At 54.2% G+C, this 21,674-nt stretch overlaps 1 protein-coding gene across 3 annotated transcripts in view; it reads left to right on the forward strand.

Annotated features, from left to right (window-relative positions):
* The first annotated feature begins 3,369 nt into the window (after window positions 1-3,369).
* Window positions 3,370-21,674, forward strand: part of DLGAP4 (DLG associated protein 4) — an 82,396-nt gene continuing 64,091 nt past the window's right edge. For 2 of the 3 annotated variants that reach the window (XM_028118784.2, XM_028118783.2), the window contains exons 1-5: window positions 3,370-4,368; window positions 7,051-7,292; window positions 9,721-9,835; window positions 12,462-12,512; window positions 15,225-15,465. In XM_028118784.2, the coding sequence (XP_027974585.1) occupies window positions 3,370-4,368; window positions 7,051-7,292; window positions 9,721-9,835; window positions 12,462-12,512; window positions 15,225-15,465 (1,648 nt within the window). The remainder of the gene's footprint in view (window positions 4,369-7,050; window positions 7,293-9,720; window positions 9,836-12,461; window positions 12,513-15,224; window positions 15,466-21,674) is intronic. The other variant, XM_028118785.2, reaches the window with a different exon arrangement.

The raw sequence follows: 21,674 nt of genomic DNA on the forward strand, positions 1-21,674 counted from the left end.
GAGGGCTCAGTCACAGGAAGGAAAGAAGATGAGAGGTTACTTGTGGTCATTAAGGTGTCTAGGTCTCTAGAGGACTCCCTGATGGTGGCAGCCCCATTCTCCCTCCTGTAATTCCAGTGGCACCTCCAAGGCAGGGACCCAACTCCCCCCACCAGCCAGATGAGGGGCCTCATCAGTCAAGACCACCACCAGGTCTTGGGCCAGGGTTTATCTCCTAGGGAACGAGCGTGTGCCAGCATTTCACAATTCACCAAGCGCTTGCCCACACTTTCCTTCACTTCCTCTTGGCCCCATTTAACACAGTCTGAGGCTTAGGGAGGCAGCCATGGTCCCAGGCTCACATGGTCCTGTTGGGGCAACCCTGGATTCCTGGGGATCAGGAGTGCCTGTGATGTGAAATTGAAGCCAGCTTCTCCCTGGGAAGGATGGAGAAGGTGCCCTGGGCCCTGGGCTGAGAGAACTGAGTGTGGTGTGCACTTCTGGGGCAGCGCCCCGCCACTGCCTTCTGCTCCTGGTGACCAGCCCTCTCCACCTCCAGCATTTCTGGGGCGTCAGGCCCCTGCCAAGCCAGCGAGCCAGCAGGGCTGTGTTTGCAAATAGTGTCCTCCGTTTTCAGGATCTGGCCTTACTTGAGTGGGCATCAAGGACGTATTGCTGCACACACAGTTCTCCAGCTAGAGAACCAAGGAGGCTGGCCCTTGAGCCCAGGGATCACTGCAGCCCCGAGGGGATGCAAGGAAGCCCAGAAGGGATATGGGGGTGGTTTTGCCTGAAATTGTCTTCAAGAAGAGGTTTGCCCAGAGGGAGCCGCTGCTGGCTGGAGCGAGGAGGATCCTTGACTTTCTGGAATACTGATGGGGCAGCTGGTGTCGAAGTTACCCGTTGCGCCTTGGCTAGAATGACCCCTCCCAGCCTTGGTTTCCCCATCTGTAAAATGGAGGTTTCCCATTTCATGTGGCTGTTGTGAGGATATGATGTAATAAAGATGTCAGTCAGTGGACTTCCTCTCCAGCCTGGCGATAAGTGCTCTCACAAGTCAGCTGGTGGGAGCAGAGATGCTTCTCAGGAGCTGCTCAGCCACAAGGGCTGTCATGATGGTGCTCTGGCCTCCAGGGTGGGGTCCATCAGACTCCTAGAGGCAAGGAGGGTGTCTGGCAGGGAGGCAGAGAATTCAAGCCAGGTGGACCCTGCAGAAGTCTCAGGGCTTAGGAAGGCTTAGGGCACAGTTGGTCATGAAACGTCTAGGTCCAAGGAAACAATCCTCAGATCCTTGAGGGCTGTGGGGCTGGCCAGCTCCCGGTGACAGTTGCAAGGCAGCTATGCAGAGGAGTAGGAAGAGCTGTGGGTCCCCCACTGGCCCTGCCACTGGGCCCATTGTGTGACCTTGGGGAAGTTGTTGCCCTCTAAGGGCCTCGGTTTCCCCACCTCTATGATGGGGGTTTCACCTAGGCCAGTGTTTTTCACGCAGTGTTTGGTGGGATCTGGAATTTGCCTTAAGAGCTACTCTTAAGGGGTGAGAGGGAGTCTCAGACACCAGAACCCATTTAGTATAATTGTTTCCTATCGCTGCTGTAACAATTTTCCAAAAACTTAGTGGCTTTAAACAACACAGATTTATTATTTTACAGTTCTAGAGGTCATAAGTCTAAAATGGGTCTCAGGACGGCACTCCTTCTGGAAGCTCTGGAGGAGAATCTGACTCCTTGCCTCTTCTGGCTTCTAACAGCCGCCCACATTCCCTGGCTGGTGACCCCCACACCCCTCTGACCTCTGCTTCTATCATCATATCTTCATGCCTCCCTCTTAAAAAGACCCCTGTGATTAGGTTTGTACCCTTCCAGATAATCCAGGATAATCTCCCCATCTCAAGATCCTTAATCATATCTGCAAAGACCCTTTTAACATGTCAAGTAACATAATCAGAGATTTGGGGGATTAAGACATGGGCAACTTTGGGAGCCATCATTCTGCCTACCACCCTTGGCTTCAGCCAGAGCCTGTCTACTCTGGCCTGGCCCAGCCCTTCAAGATCTCTACCCCCACTGCCCTTGTCCTCACTTGCTCTGTTCCAGCCACACTGGTTGCTTTCAGATCCTCAGCACACCGGGCACACAGTCCATAGTAAGCTGTGGCACTCCTCTGAGTCGAGCTGGGGGTGGGGATAGGGCTTAGAAAGCTCGCTAACCTCCCCTCTGCTTCATGGTACAGATGGGAAGACCGAAGCACAGAAAGGAAAGGTACTTGCCAAAGTACTGAGACTGGTATTTCCAGCATGATCCTGGATGGAAGATCGAAACAGTCCAACTGCCCGATTTTACAGATGGGGAAACTGAGTCACAGTGATTCCACCTAAATGCCACCCCCATCCAAGGCCTTGTCCTTCCACCCAGTCCTGAGGATGTGCTCCGGTTATTGACTCACTCAGAACTCTGTTCAGGCTGACCATCGTTGATTTGTCCCAGTCGGAAATGATGTGCTAATGGGCTTGTCTTCTCTGATGTTTGCAGCCCCCAGCGCCTAGCCCAGAAGTCACACTCGGTAGACATCTGTTGAGGGGCAGAGTGGGTTTTTATAGAGGGTCTACATGTGTCATAGGATTCCTCTGCTAAAGTGAGAGTTGGACAGTACTGCCCTCAGACTCAGGTGAGATGGGTCCTACTCTTTAGAAGGCTTCTCTGGCCCTCTTTCAGCCATGTTGAACTACTCATAGGCAAGAATGTTCAGGGGCCAAGAGGACATGTTTACCCAGAGCCACACTCTGGATACTGGGGACCCTGGAGTTCCCTAACCAAATGGCCCCAGGCCTGTTTCCACAGCCAGCACAGGATCTTCCCATGGGTGGCCTGCACTGCCCATGCGGCCATCCCTAGGCCTGAGGGCATGTGGAGCGAGCTTGGGGTGCATGGGGGCGTGTGGCTCCTTGTAGCAAGGGATAGAGTCAGAGATGGGAGGAAAACAGAGGGTGAGCCACTCCCCCCACCCACTACATTCGATCATGGAATTTGGAGGAGACCAGGAAGTCTGAGTTCGAACTTGGCTTTCCAGGTGATTATGAAGATATGTTCATCAAGGTAGGATCTGTTTAACAGTTTGCCAGCCTGAACTACGACTTTGAATTACACATACAGCACGTGGGCCTCCGTTTGTCTTCTTGTCCTCCACCTTACAGTGTTAAGGGTAGGCCAAGAGTCTTCAGAAATCCTCCCCATCCTGAGATCTGTGGGGGCCTGGGTGACATTCCCAGCACCCTGTCCCCTCCAAATTCAGCTGATTTCCTCTCTGTTTTTTCTCCCCAGGATAGCTGCCGCCCGGGAGACGCAACCCGGGCGCCCCACTAGGGCAACGGCCCCTGCCCTGAGGGCCGGGATCATGAAAGGCCTCGGTGACAGCCGCCCTCGCCACCTCTCCGACAGCCTGGACCCACCGCATGAGCCCCTGTTTGCAGGGCCTGATCGCAACCCCTACCTGCTATCGCCCACGGAGGCCTTTGCCCGCGAGGCTCGATTCCCTGGCCAGAACGCTCTGCCTGGGGATGGTCTCTTTCCACTCAACAACCAACTGCCGCCTCCAAGCAGCACCTTCCCCCGCATCCACTATAACTCCCACTTCGAGGTGCCAGAGGAGAGCCCCTTCCCCAGCCATGCCCAGGCCACCAAGATCAACCGGCTGCCTGCCAACCTCCTGGACCAGTTTGAGAAGCAACTGCCCATCCACCGCGATGGCTTTAGCACGCTCCAGTTCCCCCGTGGTGAGGCCAAGGCCCGAGGTGAGAGTCCTGGCCGCATCCGCCACCTGGTCCATTCGGTCCAGCGGCTTTTCTTCACCAAGGCGCCCTCACTGGAGGGCACGGCAGCCAAGGTCGGTGGCAATGGCAGCAAGAAAGGTGGCCTGGAGGACGGCAAGGGCCGGAGGGCCAAGAGCAAGGAACGGGCCAAGGCTGGGGAACCCAAACGGCGTAGCCGCTCCAACATCTCGGGCTGGTGGAGCTCTGATGACAACTTGGATGGCGAGGGTGGCGCCTTCCGCAGCAGTGGCCCAGCCTCTGGGCTGATGACGCTCGGCCGACAGGCGGAACGCAGCCAGCCACGCTACTTCATGCACGCCTACAACACCATCAGCGGGCACATGCTCAAAGCAGCCAAAAACAACACCGCTGAACTGACTGCCCCGCCACCCCCACCCGCACCCCCAGCCACCTGCCCCAGCCTTGGGGTGGGCACCGACACCAACTATGTCAAGCGGGGCTCCTGGTCCACTCTGACCCTCAGCCACGCCCATGAAGTCTGCCAGAAGACCTCAGCCACCTTGGATAAGAGCCTGCTAAAGTCCAAATCCTGCCACCAGGGTCTAGCCTACCATTACCTGCAGGTGGGTCCCTCCATGATTAGGGGTGGGGTAAGAAATATGGGGAGGGCACCTGTTCTGAGACTCAGCTGTACCACAGATTTACTTGGAAAGTCGCTTCATTATGGGCCTCTGTGAATAAACACCCGTGAAATGGGTATCTGGTGGTACTTGCTAATAAGGGGATTCCTTCCACCGGTCATGCTTTCAGCGGACATTGATTAGGGTTCTTCTGAGCCCAGCCCAAGAGTAGGAACTAAAACGTGTACCTGCCCTCTAGAGGACAAATCTGGAAGCTGTGCCCTCCACCCTCCTCATAGGACCGATTGCATGGCATTCTAAATGCCAGCCTCCTGCCTGCTACCCCCACCAGACCAGGGGCTCCTTGAAGACAGGGACCACATCTGACGCAGCTGTGTGTCCCTAAGGCCCAGGACAGGGTCTGGCAGAGAGGAAGTGCTCAGGAAATGTGAGAAGAGAGAGGGCCAGAGGAACAGATGGACATTTAAGTGAACAGAGCTAGAAATAAATAAGACAGAGCCCCAATTATCAGGATGCTGGGAGAGAAAGATGCATGAACGGATAGTCATGTCAGTGTGAGCAGAGTGTGATGGAGATCAGCATGGAGGGCTGTAGGAGGCCCTAAGCCAGCTTGGGGGACTAGCTTTCTCCTTTCAAGTGTTAATGTTTACTGAGGCACTTAATATGCACTTTGCAAAGCCACACTCCTGGAAATTGGCAGAAGGCTCAGAGACATCTCTGTTGCTACACATCCCCCTGGGGCCCTCAAGAGCAAAGCCCGGGGTTATGAACTGGGTGCAGTTCCTGGGGGCAGAACCCAAGCTGTGGGTGGAAGTTACAGGAAGCAGATTTCAGAACCCACCAAGATGGAAGGGGCTGCTTCTGTAGGTAGTGAGCGCTACATCCTGGGGGGTAGCCCAGCACAGTCCTGGCCAGCCTTTGGGAACACAGATGCATTTTGAACCAGATGAACATCAAAGTCTGACAAAGCCCTGAGTTCTTGTCATTCTATATAAAAATTCCAAAGACAGTGAGACTATGGGGGGAAAAGCTATTTTTTTTTCAATAGGAGGAAAATGGAAATCTAGGCAGTATTTTATATATATAAGGCTTTTGTGGCTCTCAATCCACTTCTTTGGTTTAGAAACATCAGAGAGGGTGGTGTGTGACCTGGCTTCCTCTCAAAATGGTTTGGTTTGGTCTGATCATGTGAAAATGCTTCAGAAACACCATGAAAGGGTGGCCCTGCAGGCTCTGGGGTTTGTGCTATCTGCTTGGGTCATGGGAGGTGGGTGGGTGGGGTGCTGAGGTAGCAACAGGTTTTAAGCAGGAATATCGAAGGCCACCTTCCCAAGGGACAGGTGAAGATAGGGAAGATGGACTAGCAAATGGTTTGGGAGGTAGAATGTGTGGGCCTTAGTGACTGGTTGGGCAGTTAGCTCAGGGGGCGGGGGTCCTGGGGTGGGAATCCCAAACTGGGACCGTCCCTCAGCCGAGAATTGGCCACTGGCAATACGGGCACCTGGAAGGAGGTTGTATCTGTGTGGATGTGATTCTGGGAGTGCAGTTTGCATGTGGTGAAGAATGGCGATGCTGTATACACCGAGAAATGTGTGTCACCCAGGCATCTGTGGTGAAGTGTGTAGAACCTAGCGAGGGTTGTGCACTCTGTATGTGTTGAGGCAAAGACACAGCGAGGTGGGGGACATGCTGCCGTGTGTCCGCAGTGCGGTGTGTTCGTGAGGAGGGTGTTGAGTATGCTCTGTGTTCACGTTGTATACTTGTTGAGGGGCATGCAGTGATGAGTGCCTGCTGGGGGACATGTCCTTGGGGAGATGGGGGGTGGGGGAAGGTACGTTTGCTCTCTGAGATGTGTGTACATGGCAAGGTGTGTTCGCTCTGTGCTTGGGCTGAGGGACCTTGTAAGTGCTAAGATGTGTGAAATCTTTCATCGTGAGGTGAATGTCCACTGTGTATACATGTCAGATGGGAAAACAGCCCCTTTTCCAGGTCACTACCTGGCTGCCAGACCCCCACCAGTCTCTGCACCCTGTGCCTGGGCTTACCCACTAGTAAGGGATACAGGTTGTCCATTGGCTCCAAGGACCCACCCGATCTACTGATGTGCTGGCATCCTCTGACCAGTCCTCCCTGCCCCCACCCCCATCCTAGGACAGGATCTTGGTGCCAGGTCTGAGGGCCTCAGTCTGGTCTGATGTTCTCATCTGTGTAGTGGGATCATAAGCCATCCTCTAAGAGCAGGGTGACGAGATGGGAACACAGTGGGTACTCAGAAAAGGAGCTGCAGTGAACACCCACTGTGATCTTACAGCCTGGCCCGTTTTGCTGGGGCACACCCAGCCTGGGATCCGTGGAGAAATCTGAGGCTTTTGAAGAGGGGCAAGGATTTGCTTAAGGCCACCCAGTGAAGCTGTGGCAGAGCCGACTCTGGAACTCAAGTGTCCTTCCCAGCCCGGGGCTCTGCCCTGCTCCTGGGTGGCTTCAATGGCAGTACCCAGCACGGAAGGCTGAAACCCTCCGAGGCGGGGAGCCGGGGAGCTTCAGGGTCCGGAGCATCATTCTCCAGGTGTTGTGCGCGAGGATGGGCGGCCAGCGGCGCGCTGAGAGTGTGCGCTGCCCCCGATCCCTCCCCACCGTCGCTGAGGTCTGTCCACCCATCCTCAGGTGCCCGGCGGCGGCGGCGAGTGGAGCACCGCGCTGCTGTCCCCGCGCGACGCGGACGCCGCGGCCGAGGGCCCCATCCCGTGCAGGCGCATGCGCAGCGGCAGCTACATCAAGGCCATGGGCGATGAGGACAGTGATGAGTCCGGCGGCAGCCCCAAGCCCTCACCCAAGACGGCCGCGCGGCGCCAGAGCTACCTGAGGGCCACGCAGCAGTCGCTGGGAGAGCAGAGCAACCCCCGCAGGTGAGCGCCCCGCCCCGCTTACTAGAGCCCCGCCCACAGGCTAGCCCGGCCCCCCCGGAGCCCCGCCCCCGGGGAGAGCCGCTGCGAAGTCCGAGTCCCGTCCCAGGAGGTCTCCGAAGTCCCGCCTGCTGGGAGCCCCGCCTACAGGCTTACCAGCTCATTGGAGGCCTCCCCGCCCCCCGCACGTGAGCTCTCCCCTGGGAAAGCCTCCTCCGCTGTCACAGGTTCCGCTCACTGGCAAGGCTAGTCCATAGGTGAGCTCCTCACAGGCGTGTCCCACCCCCGGGAGCCTCGCTTTCCTTCCCTCCGGCCCCTTAGGAAAGCCCCGCCCCATAGGTGAATCCTGCCCTACGGCCTCAGATCCAGGTGAACCCGGGCTCCCAATAATCCAGTCCCCCTAGGTAAACCCGACTTTAGGTTAGCCTTCTCCCTGAGCTCCTCGTCCTTAGGTTGGCCCCTTCCTTTGACGAGTTGACTCGGGAGAGCCGCGCCATTTGGTGAACCACCCCATAAGCCCCCCCAGTTAAGCCCTGACCACCGGTGAGTCTCATCCTTTGGTAAACAATAAGGAGAGTCTCTCTGGAGTGATTGGCCCTGCCCACAGGAGCCACATCACCAGGTGAGTTCCACACCCACAGGGGAACTGGGCCAGGGAACCCTCTTCTTCAGGTTAGGAGAACCCTGCCCCTAGTGATCCCACCCACTTGTACCAGCAAGGTACTTGCTTTCCAGGGAAGGCCAGAGCCCCCTCTGCCCTTGGCCCTGTAATTGATCCCTGTGGTGAGCTCCTAGACTGGGGAGGAGGATGTATCCAGAAGTCAAAGAGAGATAGACAGCCTTCACCTGTCCTGTCACCCTGCCTGGAATTCCACCATTCAAGCCCTTTCCTGTTGCTTTAAGACTTGGAAGAGTTAATGAAAGTATGAACAAATGAGATGCATGCACACAGAAAACAACAATTAAAATGCTAGAGAAAGGTGAGACTTTCGCATGCAGAAATCACCACTGGGATCAGAACAGAAAAGAATGAGAAGGGGGAAAAAAAAGTTACAGAAAACCCATCATCAAGTACAAAACAGGTAAAACTTAGGAGGGAATCAAAGTCCTTTGAGGAAAAGAAACAAAAGCAAGTCAGAAACAAAAAGAAGCATTAAGGGAAACAAGCTTAGTCCTAATTCTTCAACTACTGGGGGCAAGAGCCGAGGCTCCAGGGAGGAGGGGGCCTGGGAGGGACTACGACAGGGGGAAGAGAGCAGGTAGGGTGACGGAGCGCTGAGGCAGAGGGGCAGTGTATTCCGAGAAGCCCGGAGTCCCCTTGCCACAGGGATTTGCTTAGGGGGTTTACAGTGGGACAGAAGGCAGGGAATGGCCTCCAGCTGGGAATTCAGGACACCGCTGGCCAGTCCCAGGTCCGTCCCTCTCTGAGCCTCAGTTTCCCCATCTTTACGTGAGGGGGCTAAGCTGCATGATCTCTAAGACCCCTTCTAGTCCTGGGAGGCTGCATTTCCATGGACGACCAGCGGGCACTGAGGTGGGAAGGGAAGACAGGACCCAGGCCCAGACCTTGAATGAGAGGAAATAAATAATAGTAATAGTATCAGTAAGTAATGGGCACCATCTGTTAGCACTTGCCGCACTCTGGGCTCTGTGCCTGCCCCAGTGCACTTTAGTGTGATTCCCGAATCCTCCTCATCACAGCCCCACGCAGGCAGGCACATTGTCACCCCCGCTTTGTAGGTGAGGAAACGGAGGCATAGGCAAGGGATCATGACTTGCCCAGGGTCACCCAGGGAGGAGGCTCCATTCCAATCCAAGCCCATCTATGTCAAGGCCTGAGCTGTTGGGTGCTTGTCTCCTAACCCCAGAGCAGTGAGTGGTGAGGGAGAAACCCAGGGTCAGGTAGATGTGAGAAAAATTGAAGAGCAGGGGCCATGAGAAGTGCTGAGTCTGGGGGGGCCTGGTGGAAGCTACCTGGATATCGTGTTGAAACCGATGCCCTTTGGGCAGCTCTAGCCTGAGATCAAGGCCGTGAGCCTTGACCTACCTCCTCTGTCCGGGCATCGGATTTGCCCCAGACCTGTGGGGGAGGGGGCTGTAGCATTGGGCTGGTGTGGCCTGCCTCCTTGGAAATGGTCAAATGGTCAAAAGTGAGCTTGTGCTGCCACCTCGTGGCTGCAGCGGACATGACATGTGAGGATCACCCCACCCACCAGATTCAAGCCTCCCAGAGCTGGGAGCTCTCCCCTTGCTCAGTGTCCCCGACCTGCCCACCCCGTCCCCCCGCCCCCCGGACACTGCGCAGTCTGGCAGTGGCTTCTATTTTTCCCTCTGCCACTGGATGGTCTTGGCCAGTCTTTCCCCCTCTGGGCCTGTTTCTCAGGCTGAGCAATGGGTGGGCTGAGCCCTGTCTGCTCCCCACCCTCACCAGGAGTCTGGACCGCCTGGATTCAGTGGACATGCTGCTGCCCTCCAAGTGTCCGAGCTGGGAGGAGGACTACAACCCGGTCAGCGACAGCCTCAACGACTCCAGCTGCATCAGCCAGGTGAGGGTGGCAGCTAGCCAAAGTCAGTGGGCTTGGGAGATCCCCAGCTCTCACCCAGGAGGGCCCCAGGGCGAGTGGTCCCCAGATGTCTGCACTGTGCTTCTGCTTGGTCTTTGTTCCCATAGCTGCCTGTGTACGTATGTCTGTCCCACTGACCGTCCTGTGGCTGGAGAGCAGTCACAGGGCCTGACATGCCATAGCCTGAGCTGAGGGCCCCGAGGGAGGGGCCGCAGCACTGCTATAGACCCAGGAGCCCTGCAGAGAGGGAACTGGAGACCTGAGCTTGAGTCCAGTCTTGTCACTGAGAGTATGAATCCAGGACAAGTCACTCCCTCCCTGAGCCTCAGTCTCCTTATTTACTCAGAAGGGTGATAATTCCTATTTCAAAGCGTTGTGAGGAATTAAGGAGGTAGGAACATAGTGTTCTCAGCAAAGGGTAGCTAACTTTATGGTTATTATTGTTATCTTGCTGTATGACCTTGGGTAAGTTTCTTCTCCACTCTGGACTTCCATGTCCCACAGGCTCAGTAGAAAGTCAGGATTTCAAGGTCCAGACGCGTCTGCCACTAACAGCAATAAGCATGCTGTGCTGCACTTTTCATTCTCTTAACTCCCAGCTCCTTGAAGCCACATCGGGGGGCGGGAGGGAGGTGTGCTTCTTATTTATATCCCCAATTCACAGATGAGGAAACTGAGGCTCAGCTGGTGCGCTCACACAGCAAGGAGGAGGCAGAGCTGGGCAGAGATCCAGAGCTGTCAGACCTACACCTGGACCGCAGCCCCTGCCATGTGCACAGTACTTTAGGGCTTGCAAAGGGAGGACCAGCCATGTTTCGAGGGCTCCCCTATAACGTGGATGGGGAGATGAGGCCCAGAGAGGGCAACACCTGCTAGGAGTAGCAGAGTGGGGCAGTGGAGGCACCCCGTGCGGCCCCAGCCTCCTTTCTGGGCAGGGACAGGCCCCAGGTCCCACTGCACGTAGCCCCATGGCCCGGGCTAATGCGCTGCTTAGCACTGAAAGGCTTTCGGATCCCAGCTCCTCACCACTCCGCTGTTCCTGGCCCAGCCGTAACAACCCCCCTTGAGCCCCTAGCACTGTCCTCAGCGCTCAGCACTGTCGTTCCCAGACCAAGGAGACTGACCTCAGACATGGGGAGGAATAGAGCACCCCAACCATGGGACTCTGTCCCTGCCACCCTCATGCAGGCCCCACCAAGTCTCCTGGCCTCCAGGCCTGCCACCTGCACTCTGTTCCCAACGGCCAGAGGAAGCTTTGTGAAGGATGGAAGGCAGATCACACCATGTCCCTGCTGTAAACCCTCCATGGCTCCTGCCTGCCCCCAGTGAAAGCCAGACTCCTTACGCAGCTGGGTGCGGGCCTGCCTCCCTCTGACACGGGATCGCAGACGCTCTGTCACGTGTCCTGCTCCAGCCACACCTGCCTCCTTTCTGCTCCTCACACACCTCACACACCTTGCTGTTTCCTCTCCCAGGAGCACCCCTCTCTCAGATCTCTGCTCAGCTGGTTCTTCTCTGTGTTTCGGTCTTGGCTCAAATGTCACCTCAGGGGAACCTGCCCTATCACCCGTCGAAAGGTCGAAAGGAGCCCTCAGGACACCATTCCCTTATCCTGCTTGATTTTCTTGACAACACTATCACTGTCTGGAGTTATATTTGTTTATTTACTTGATGTCTGTCTCACTCTTAAGACCGGGAGCTCCCCGCAGGTGGGGACCTTGTGCTGTGTGGTTCCTTGTCCTCAGCCCGTGGCACAGGGCACATGGGTGCCTGCTGAATGGATCGCTGCCCCCCCCGCCCGTGTCTCCTATCCTGCCGCGCTCTCTTGTCTCTCAGTCTTCTGTCTTGGTATCTGTCTCCCTCTGTTTTTCTCTCCCCTCATTCACATTTTTATCTGACTCCCTCTCGTAGGTCCCATATCCATGTTTCTCTCTGAGTCTTTCCCTCTCACATACCCCATTTTCACCTCTGCCTGGCCCTGGCATCTGGAACACTGTGCTTTGGCTACACAAAAGGGTGCATGGAATCAGCCAGGCTGGGGACCCCAGCAGTCTCTGCCACTACCCTCTGCCCAGCCCAGCTCTCTCCTAAGCCAGGGTCCTCTGAGCCCTCAAACCCTCACCCCTAGAGGCTTGAGTGACCCGAGCCACATATGTGCCCCTAGAGTCAGAGATGTCCCAGCTCTCACTGTGTCTCTGAGGCCTTGACTCCTGCCAGGAGGAGCCCCCCTCCCACCAGGCACTGGACTATGTAGGCCCTGACCAGGGAAGAGAAGGCTCTGGGCTCTGGAACTAATCTGTAGATCTGGGGGGTGGGGGCCTGCCTGCCTAGGTGAGAGGCAGCAGACAGGGCATGTCCCAGGGGCCAGACTGAAAGAAAGAAGCATAAACAGCAGATTACAAAGCCTTGGTAGCACCCAGCCCCTGAAGGAGTGAGCCTCCCATCCCTGGAGGAAGCTAAGTGAGACTTCCTAGCAGACTAGGCCTCAGCCAGTCTGAGGAGGACGTTAGCCCAGCCAGCCACTAGTTCTCTTGCAGCCGAATCTGAATACCCTACCCCAGCCCCCAGCCTCGGTCTCCCCATAACCCTCCGCCTCTCTTTCCTGCAGATTTTTGGACAGGCCTCCCTGATCCCCCAGTTGTTTGGCCATGAGCAGCAGGTCAGTATGCTTGCCATTCTCTCGTACCCCAATCCCAGAGTCCAGGGCTAGGTCTGAGGCCTGGCACCTTAGTGGTCCCAGCCCCTGGCCCCAGCAGGTGCCAGCAGAGCCAGTGCCAGGAAAGGCACCATCCTTGAGCACGGAGTCGAGGCTCACGCTCTGCCCTGACCTTTCCCTCACTGACCTTTTCACTTCACTTTTCTGCACCTCAGTTTCCTCTTCTCAAAAATGGGAAAGAATGGGCTAGGTCCTATGGATGGGGCAAGAAATAATCCCAGGGTAAAGGAAAGTGGACCCTGGGAGTCTTCTAGCTAGGGAGACTTTTATTTGGACACGTTGGCAGCTGTGGGCTAGTGGTATTGGCCTCCAGGTCCCAGACCCCAGATTCCCTAACTTTTCTCCTTTCTTGGGCTCCAACAAGACCTTTAAGGATGTTGGGGTGTTGGCATGAATGCAGAGACTTTTCCATTTTACAAAACTTGGTGGGGTGGAGCTAGTCCTGGCATGCCGGCTGTTTGCCCTAAGGGTGCCCCCTTCCTGGGCACACCCACTCTGCCCCGGAAGTGGCCCTCTCCTCCTTCCCAGCTCCAAGACCAGAACGAGATGCTGAAAGGGGCCCCAAGCTCATCCCCTCACTGTGGCCAGGAGTGGACAAGGGACCTGTCCAAGGGGCAAAACTAGGACTGGCCCCTCACCTCCTGATTCTAGCCATGGACGCCTCATGTGCCTGCCTTCCACGTTCAAGTCATAGTTCTTCTTGAACACAGTGTTCCAGAGGGTCTTTGGGGAGCCCACAGGGGGCCAGCTGACCTCTTCCTCTGCTAACTTCCACAGGCTTGTAGTAAGGATGTGATGTGCGAACATACAAAATTCCAGGGTGTTCCCTGCACACAGTAATTCCTCAGTGACACACATACCAACAGCTCTGACCAGCTGGCCTAACCTCCCAGAGCTCGGGAGCATCTTAACCGATACTTACAAATCCTTGTCCTCACCCTACGGAGCTTCCTTTAATAATAGGGACAGGTCACCAGGTGCTTATTCTCCTGACTCTGTTCTCAGCATGTGATATGAATGATCTCATTTAATCTTGACAACAATCCTATGAAATTTGGTCTCTAATTAGCCCTTATTTTATAGATGGGGAAACTGAGGCACAGAGCGGTTAAGTGACTTGCCCATATTCATACTGCAAGGAAATGATGGACCCAGGGTCGAAACTCTGGCAGTCCAGTTCCAGAACTGTGCCATGCCTGCAATCCCAAAGCAAGACCTCATTGCCCTTGGCAATCACAAGGGCCTCTCAGTGTACTTCAGGTTATAGCCGTGGAGGATAAACACCTGTCTCTTTCAAACCTACTCCAAGTAAATGTTGGGTATGTCACATGGCCTACATTTTAATTTATCAGTGTTGTCCGAAAGAACTTTGTGTGAAGATGGATATGTTCTGTACTACACGCTGTCCCGTAAGGTGGCATAAGCAAGTGAAACGTAGCTAGTGTGGCTAAGGAACTGAATTTTTTGTTCAATTTAAATTAATTTAAAACCTAAATAGCCACACGTGGTTAGTTGCTACCATATTGGACAGCACAAATTTAGACCTTTCCAAACACATATGCTCCAAATTGGGTGATGATCCATCTAGTCATTTTACCTGATGCAGTTCCAGGCATTTCATTTAGATAGGAAACACTGACCCAGAGGATGGTGATAGTCGGAGGTCACACAGGCAGAGCTGGCCCCAGGCACAACTCCATCTTTCCTCCACATGGTGCTCAGTCAACTTCTGCCCCCTCCCTTCTTGCCCAGGCCTCCCCTCAGGACCTCCACTCAGTGTCCATCCTTTGCCCGCCGACTCCTCGGCTTATACTCTGTGGTCTCCAGTTACCATCATGACCTAAGACCTGGGTCATACAGACCCTTCCAGAACCCTTGGAGAGTATATGTATGGCGGGGCCCCGTATGCTGTCACACTCTCAGCTGCAGATCTGTAGGATCTTGGATGGCCATCTCTAGAGAGACACTTAGAAACCATCTAGATAGGGTTGAACTAGGTGTGAGATGACAAACAGTATGCATGTCACCATTCTCCATACAGCCCTTGACATCACTAATCAATCCTCACTGCCACTACCCTCGTTCCAGTTTTCTCTTCTCTTACCAGACTGTCGCATCAGCTTCATCTCTGGCCTCAGCCTCCGTTCCAGACTCCCTTCCCAACATTCATTCTGTACCCCAGGGCTAGACTAATCTTCCTTAAATTCATATTTGGAGTATCGATTCAGCCACTTCCTCACTGGGTACACCTGGCAAGTATCTTCCCCTCACTGGCCCTCAGTTTCTTTGCTTGTGAAAATAAAGGAGTTGGACCATAAGATGGTAAATATCTAGCACACCTACTGCCACCTCCCATTCCAACATTCAAGGTAGACATTACTAATTGATGAGAGCCTTCTTTGTGGCTGAATTCAGATGTGACCTCAGGATCTATCAGTTGATCAGTTTGAACACATAAGATCCACTAAGTATCCTTAATAGTTTCTTTTGCGTTGTAGACATGGGAAAATTGAGGTCCAAAGAGTGAGATGTGAGGAAAGGGTGGGCTGACTTGAGCCCCCCACCGCCCCGACTCTCCAGCCCTGCCCCTACCAAGCATCCCATCCCTCCAGAGTGGGCGCTGCTGGCCCCTGACGCCCGCCTTTGCCCGGCTAGGTACGGGAGGCAGATCTGAGCGACCAGTATGAGGCAGCCTGCGAGTCTGCCTGCAGTGAAGCGGAGTCTGCAGCCGCCGAGGCACTGGACTTGCCGTTGCCCAACTACTTTCGCTCCCGCAGCCACAGCTACCTGCGGGCCATCCAGGCGGGCTGCTCGCAGGAGGAGGACAGTGTCTCCCTGCAGTCCCTCTCCCCTCCGCCCAGTACTGGCAGCCTCAGCAACAGTCGCACGCTTCCAAGTGAGTACTGAGATTGGGGGCGGGGGGTGTTTGTTTCACACAAGGGACCCCCAGGGACCATTCCTGGTGGACCAGATGTGGGGAATGCTGGGGAAGAATCCGTGGTGGGCCAGCCAGGGTTGGAGGGATAGTTAGGGGCGCAAGCAGGAAGGCTTGAGACTGAACTTCCCACCAAAGGACAAATTGGAGCTCAAACGGGGGTCACAGAGGGAGATGTCATCACTGGCAATAGGGTGAGGGGGTCAGAGAGGGCCCCTGCTTTGGGATCCCGACCCTGGCTCAGAGGAGCCACCTGCCGGTGGGCAGGGCTTCCTGAAGCCGCACCTCCCTATTTGGATTAGTTCGCGTAGGCGAACCTATGGGGAGGTCAGAATCTGCAAAGAGGAGGATGGCGTCTGCACTGAGCCTTCTCAGCAGGGTGGGTTTGCAGGTGTCTCTCATATGCACAGAGACATCCCTGTCCTTCCTGACTCTTGTTGTAAGTCCTCCGGTGACAGTCTATGCATGATCAGAGAAAAGGGGGAACCCCGCGTCACAGAGTAAGCCATGAAAACCAAGACCAGGGAAAATCATAGACTATTTCTGGTTTAGTAGAGAGAGCTTCACTCTTTCTCTGGCTAGCTAGTTTTCCTCTGGGAGTCTCAGTTTCCTCATCTATACACTGAAGCATAAGCCAGGCCCCAGAGAGTTCTTGGGGAGATGAGATCAGGGAGTGTTCAGGCAGGGCCTTGCACATGGTGGGAGCTATTATTGTTGCTTCTCAGACATGACTCCCGACTTTCCTGGCAGTCAGAAGCAGTTGGGATTGGATTGTTGTAGGAAAAGAGACATGTTTTGAGTGCTCAGTTGGTGTTTGATGTAAATAAATGAACTTGAATCCTATGCATATTCTGTACAAAGGAAATTAGTCTATCGAATGAATGAACTTGCCTTTGCAGGGGCACAGCAAGAAACGACTTTGTCGCCCTATTGTCTTTCCAGTCCTGGGTGATTTCTGGGCAGATCCCTGAGCTTTTCCAGTCACTTTTAGACCGTAAGGAATAGTCTCATGTTTAGGTGTTAAGAGTCAAGTCTGGCCTCACTGCAAAGCTTCAGTCTTACCAACCTCAGATCTCATGCTTCTGCAGGTAGAGCCTGACTCGGGCTCTGAAGCCCACAGGAGGAGCTGGGCATGGTGGTCATTGTCGGCTCTGTCCCTTGTTCCCTAGTGGCCATTTCTGGTCCGTCCATGTGGCAGGGGAAGGTAGCCAGCACAGGTGTTGTCCGATGTCGGGACTTCCTGGATGCCCGAAGCCACATGCTGGCTCTCTCTGCTAAGTGATGCTTTCGGAGGGCCTCACGGTGCCTCCTTCCCTGGCACAGGGAACCCACTGCTTCTTATTCCCCCTCTGCATCTCCATCTGCTGGTCCCCCTCCTCCCCACTCAGCTTCTCTTCGCTAAGGGACTTGGCCTTGCCGGGCGGGCAGCTTAGACAAAAATCCTCTGATGACAACTCCAGCCTTACTTTCCTCCTTGACTCCCATTCTACCTGTGTGACAAAGAGGCCCTGGCCCTGGGGAGCTCTGGAAGTATGGGCTTCTATGCTAAGGCCTTCTTCTAGACCTGCTGTCATGGGTAACCCTGCCAGTCTCTATTTTAGAGGTCTCCTAGCAGATGCTGAGGCCCGGTTCTAGGGCCTCCAAATCCAGGGCATCCCTGCCAGGCTCTCCCAGGCACCCTGCTACGGTCCCCCTAGGAGCCTCAGATAAGGGACCAGATTCCCCCTATCATCAAGCCCGTGAGATGTTCTCTAAGCATGAGGTGGGCCGGCACTTTTCTCCAAATAGACACTCATCCTCTAATCTTTCCCAAACCAAATCACTCATGAATGGACTAAGGATGGGTCATGGGCTACATGTCCCGGAACTGCTTGGGTCCCTGTATTGATCAGCTATTGCCACAATAGTGCTGCATAACAAAGAACCACAAAATTAGTGTAATACAACAATTAACACTTATTTCTTGCGCCCACATTTGTGGGTCAGCTGGAACAGTTCTGTCCCACATCTCTCTCATCATCCTCCTAGAACCAAAGGGTCCTCCCGGAATCAGTGACCCAACCAGGGCATGTTCTTTTCATGGTGATGGCGGAAGCACAAGAGAACAAGCCTAAGGACACAGGCACATTTCAAGGCCTCTACGTACATACTATCTGCTAAAATTCTATTGGTTAAAGGAAGTCATATGACTGAGCTCAAAGACAGGGGATGGAGAGGTACCCTCCTACCTTTGTGTAAGAAACTGTATTTTTATGGCAATGGTGTGGATACAGGGAGGGGTGAAAAGTTAGGGTTAATAATTGAATCTACTGTAGTCCACTCTCTTGGCCACATTTATTCATGTTCCTCTCACGTAGAAAATACACTTATCTGGTGCACATGGGTGGCTCAGTTGGTGAAGCATCTGACTCTGGTTTTAGCTCAGGTCATGATCTCAGGGTCGTGAGTGTGAGCCCTGCATGGGGCTCTGCACTCAGTGCAGAGTCTGCTTGAGATTCTCTCTCCCTCCACCTCTACCCCTCCCCGTGGTGGTGCATGCACTCGCATGTGCACACTCTCTCTCCCTCTCGTTCTCTAATAAATAAATAAATAAATCTTTTTTTTAAAAAAATGCACTTAGCCTCAAGACCCCCAAAGTCTCTTCCAGTCATAACAGTGGGATCTCATGATTTATGTCGGGTCTGGATGTGGCTCCTCTTGATTGAGTAGCCTAAAATCTAAAAAGAAAAAGAGGTCAAAAATTCTATCAACCACACCCACCCCCAACAGTCTGTCCTGTATGGGTGATCCAGCACCTGGCTTTAAATATAGGGAGTAGGCCTCCAATTATTTCTCAGTTTGGGGGCTGTAGTCCAAACCAAGACACTCAAGAAAGTATCATGTCGCAACAATACCTCACACCTACTCAGACATGTGTGCACAAGTTCACCTACTTACAGACATACATGAAGTTGTAGACCCTTAGACCTCTGTATATGAAAAGTTATAAAAACACATGCACATGGATATTCCCCACATGTGCACATATACACGTCATCTCTACATACACCTGCATACACACACACGTGTGTCTCTTTCAAGACTCATGCCCCCTCCACACCTGTGAGGAAATCATGCCTCTAGCAGATTAGAGCCACCAAAAAAACTCACCCCCAACATTTTCCAGGTCAGCCCCCCCTCAAGTCTCCACAGTGACCACTACATACTTGCTCGTCTCTCCTCCACCCTCCAAACCCCTCAGGCTCAAGAGGTAAACCCACCTGCCTTACAGGGAAAACCAAAGCCACCAGATTTTCCAACCTGTGCCCAGAGCTGCAGCTGATCCATACGGTACCTTTGTGCTGGGTTAGGAAAGGGCACTCCCCCCAAGATACTTAATTGCCGTCTGTTGGAAAATTGTCACGATGTATGATTTTTATTAGAACAAGGTCTTTTTCTGCCATCTGTCACAAATTTGTCGTGATAAATATGTAATTCAATTATGTCTGTATTGTAAACAGCACCCGCCCTGTATGTGGCATCCTTAATCAGTGGAAAACTTGCACAACCATCCATGGCAATTCTGCCCATAACGACTTCCCTCCATATAGACCCACACCAACACCAACACGCAGGCCCACCCTATCTCAGCCACTGTTGCCCCGCAGGGGTCACCCCTGCTCAGAAGGCAGCCTCCTCTCCTCAGCTCTGTCTCCAGGAAGTGAGAAGTCCAGGCCCCAGGTACACACACACCCTTAGGGCTGTTCTGAGCCTCCAGGTTGCTGAGGGGTATGAAAGCTCTTTGTCACTCGCACGTGGGCACGCATGGACTCAGGTCATATGCAGGCAGGTGGGTGGATGTGGGCGAGGAGGGGTTATTGAGGCAGTGAGAGCCCGGAAGGGGAGGGCCTCTCTAGAGTGGCCGTGGGCAGAGCCTGGAGCTGCCCACCCACCCACCCACTTAGAGCTCACCAGCTTCCCAGCTGCCAGGACCGCTGCCACCACTCCTCTCTCTCCCCCTCCCCCCTTCTGACCCAGATTCCACATTCCAGAAATAGCTCTGGCAGGTGACTGGCAGGCAGGGTCAGCTCCAGCTTGGATGGTGGGGGAAGCAGCTTGGCTATATATATGTGCCCCTCCCAGCCAAAGGGCCCACCTGGAAGGGGCCACAGGGGTGCCATCACCCTACAGTCGGCCCCATCCTGCCTCCTCTCACCCTCTGGGAAAGAGAAGAAGAAGAAAGAACAAAGAAGACTCTCCCTCCCACTCCCTCCCTCCACGCAGCTCCCATCAGTGCTCATTCTCCTCTCCTCCCTCCTTTTCACTATCCCTTTCTTCCAGCTTCTTCTGCCCTCTCTCCCACCTCCTTAGCCTTTGGTCTGCCTCCATCAACGCTGTTCCCCCCACAGCCCCCCGCTTCCTCCCCTCCCAGTTTCTGGCCATCCTCCCTCCCTGGCCTCCCCTTCTGTGTCTCTCCCACTCTCTCTGAACCACAAGGGAGGCTGTGGCATCACCCAGGGGCCTGGGTGGCACCCCCCACCCTGCAGCTCCTGCCAACTGTGCTCTCTGTACCAGCACATGATTCCATGTGCATGTGTGTTTACACACACGCACATACACACACACCAGGTTACACACCAGGTGACACACACTGAGGGGCTCTCCCTGCAGTCCTTGAAGCTCTAGGCTGAGCTGGGATAGGTTCCTGGCCTGGGATGCACATCTGCTCTTTGCTCAGGAACCCTGAGATCTAGTTTCCTCTCTCCTGTGTCACTCTGGGGGGTTCCAGTCCTCCCTATGCTTCAAATTCTCCATCAATGTTGTGACGCTTGAGTTTGAGGACCCTCTTCCCCACTCAAATACTTCCCATCCAAGTCATCCTCCGGGTCCCTTCTTTGTCCCCTCCCCTCTCCCCCAGAATGTTCCCAGTTTCTCCTCTGATTCACTCCCTCCTCCACAGAGGAAGGGAGGCTGACAAAATTCCAGTAAGCAGTCAACGGTCAGGTCAGCCTTGTCCCCCTGCAGCCCTCCCCCAGGCCTAGCCCTCCACAGTCTCTGATTATTACACCATGGGTTCCTGTCAGAATGAACACTCCAGTTGCCAGAGTGTCAGGGCTGAGAGGAACCTCAAAGACCATTGTGTCCAGAGATTGCAAATAGACTTCAACTCCTGTGTTCATCTCCGATCCCTGGAGCCCAAGACTGAGATTTAGTTAAGCAGAGAAGTGTGCCACCATCGACTGGTGATGTCTGCTGTGGCCAGAATATTTACATATATCTGACATTCCTGAGTTAACCCAGTTTAACCTCACATACATATGCATATACACATGTGACACAACTCTTTCAAAGAAACTACAGCCTAGAGAAGGTGAGTGTCAGGTCAAGGTCACCCAGTTAGTAGGTCAGGGAGCTATTTCCCATCTGGGTCTGCCTGACTCCTAAGCCTTGAGTTTCCCATTATCCTGTGGGCAGGGGAGCCATCCAGGGTCTGGTAAAGAGGTATGGCATGGCTACAAGAGTTTCAGGGAGAATTACATGGCAAGCTGGCCAGGATGGGTTGGAGGTCCAGGCAAAGCAGTGAGGCCTAGGCAGGGACCATAGAGTCAAAGAGTAATGAGAGGATCCAGGAGGCCTTCCCGGAGTGAGTGATGAGGGGTCAGAATTCCCTATTGCTGTACCTCTGCACAAAAGGCACTGAGCAGAAGGCAGGCTTCCTCCCAGGGCTCTACCAAGCCTTGGTCCAGGACATTCCTGGTTAATCGAGTGCCTACTGTGTGCCTAGTGCACAAATCATCACCCTTCTAAATCCTGTTTTTAGGCAGACCCATTGAGGCTTCTGGGGGAAATAATGACTGGGCTTAAGGACTGGTGGGCAGGCTATGAAGCCAGGATTGAGATTCATGAACAAGGGGCATGACTAAGGTCCTTCAGTGGAACCATGGAGCTCCTACTAAGTAGTGGTTAAGGACATGAGCCTTGCAATCAGGCTGCTCTTTCATTGGATAGATGCTTATTGATCACTTACCTACAGTGGGCCAGGCCATGCTCACCCGGTACGCATCAGTGAACAAAACAGAAACTCCTCCCTTCGTGGAGAGTGTATTCTGTTGGGGGTTGGGGGTACAGACAAAACAATAAATAACACATAGAAGCATATGGTTCTTTGGAAAATAGCCCAGAGCAAGGGG

The sequence above is a fragment of the Eumetopias jubatus genome, unplaced genomic scaffold (assembly GCF_037043125.1).
Source record: "Eumetopias jubatus isolate StellerSeaLion01/CBP00866 unplaced genomic scaffold, mEumJub1_p1.0 scaffold_9, whole genome shotgun sequence".
Lineage (NCBI taxonomy): Eukaryota > Metazoa > Chordata > Mammalia > Carnivora > Otariidae > Eumetopias > Eumetopias jubatus.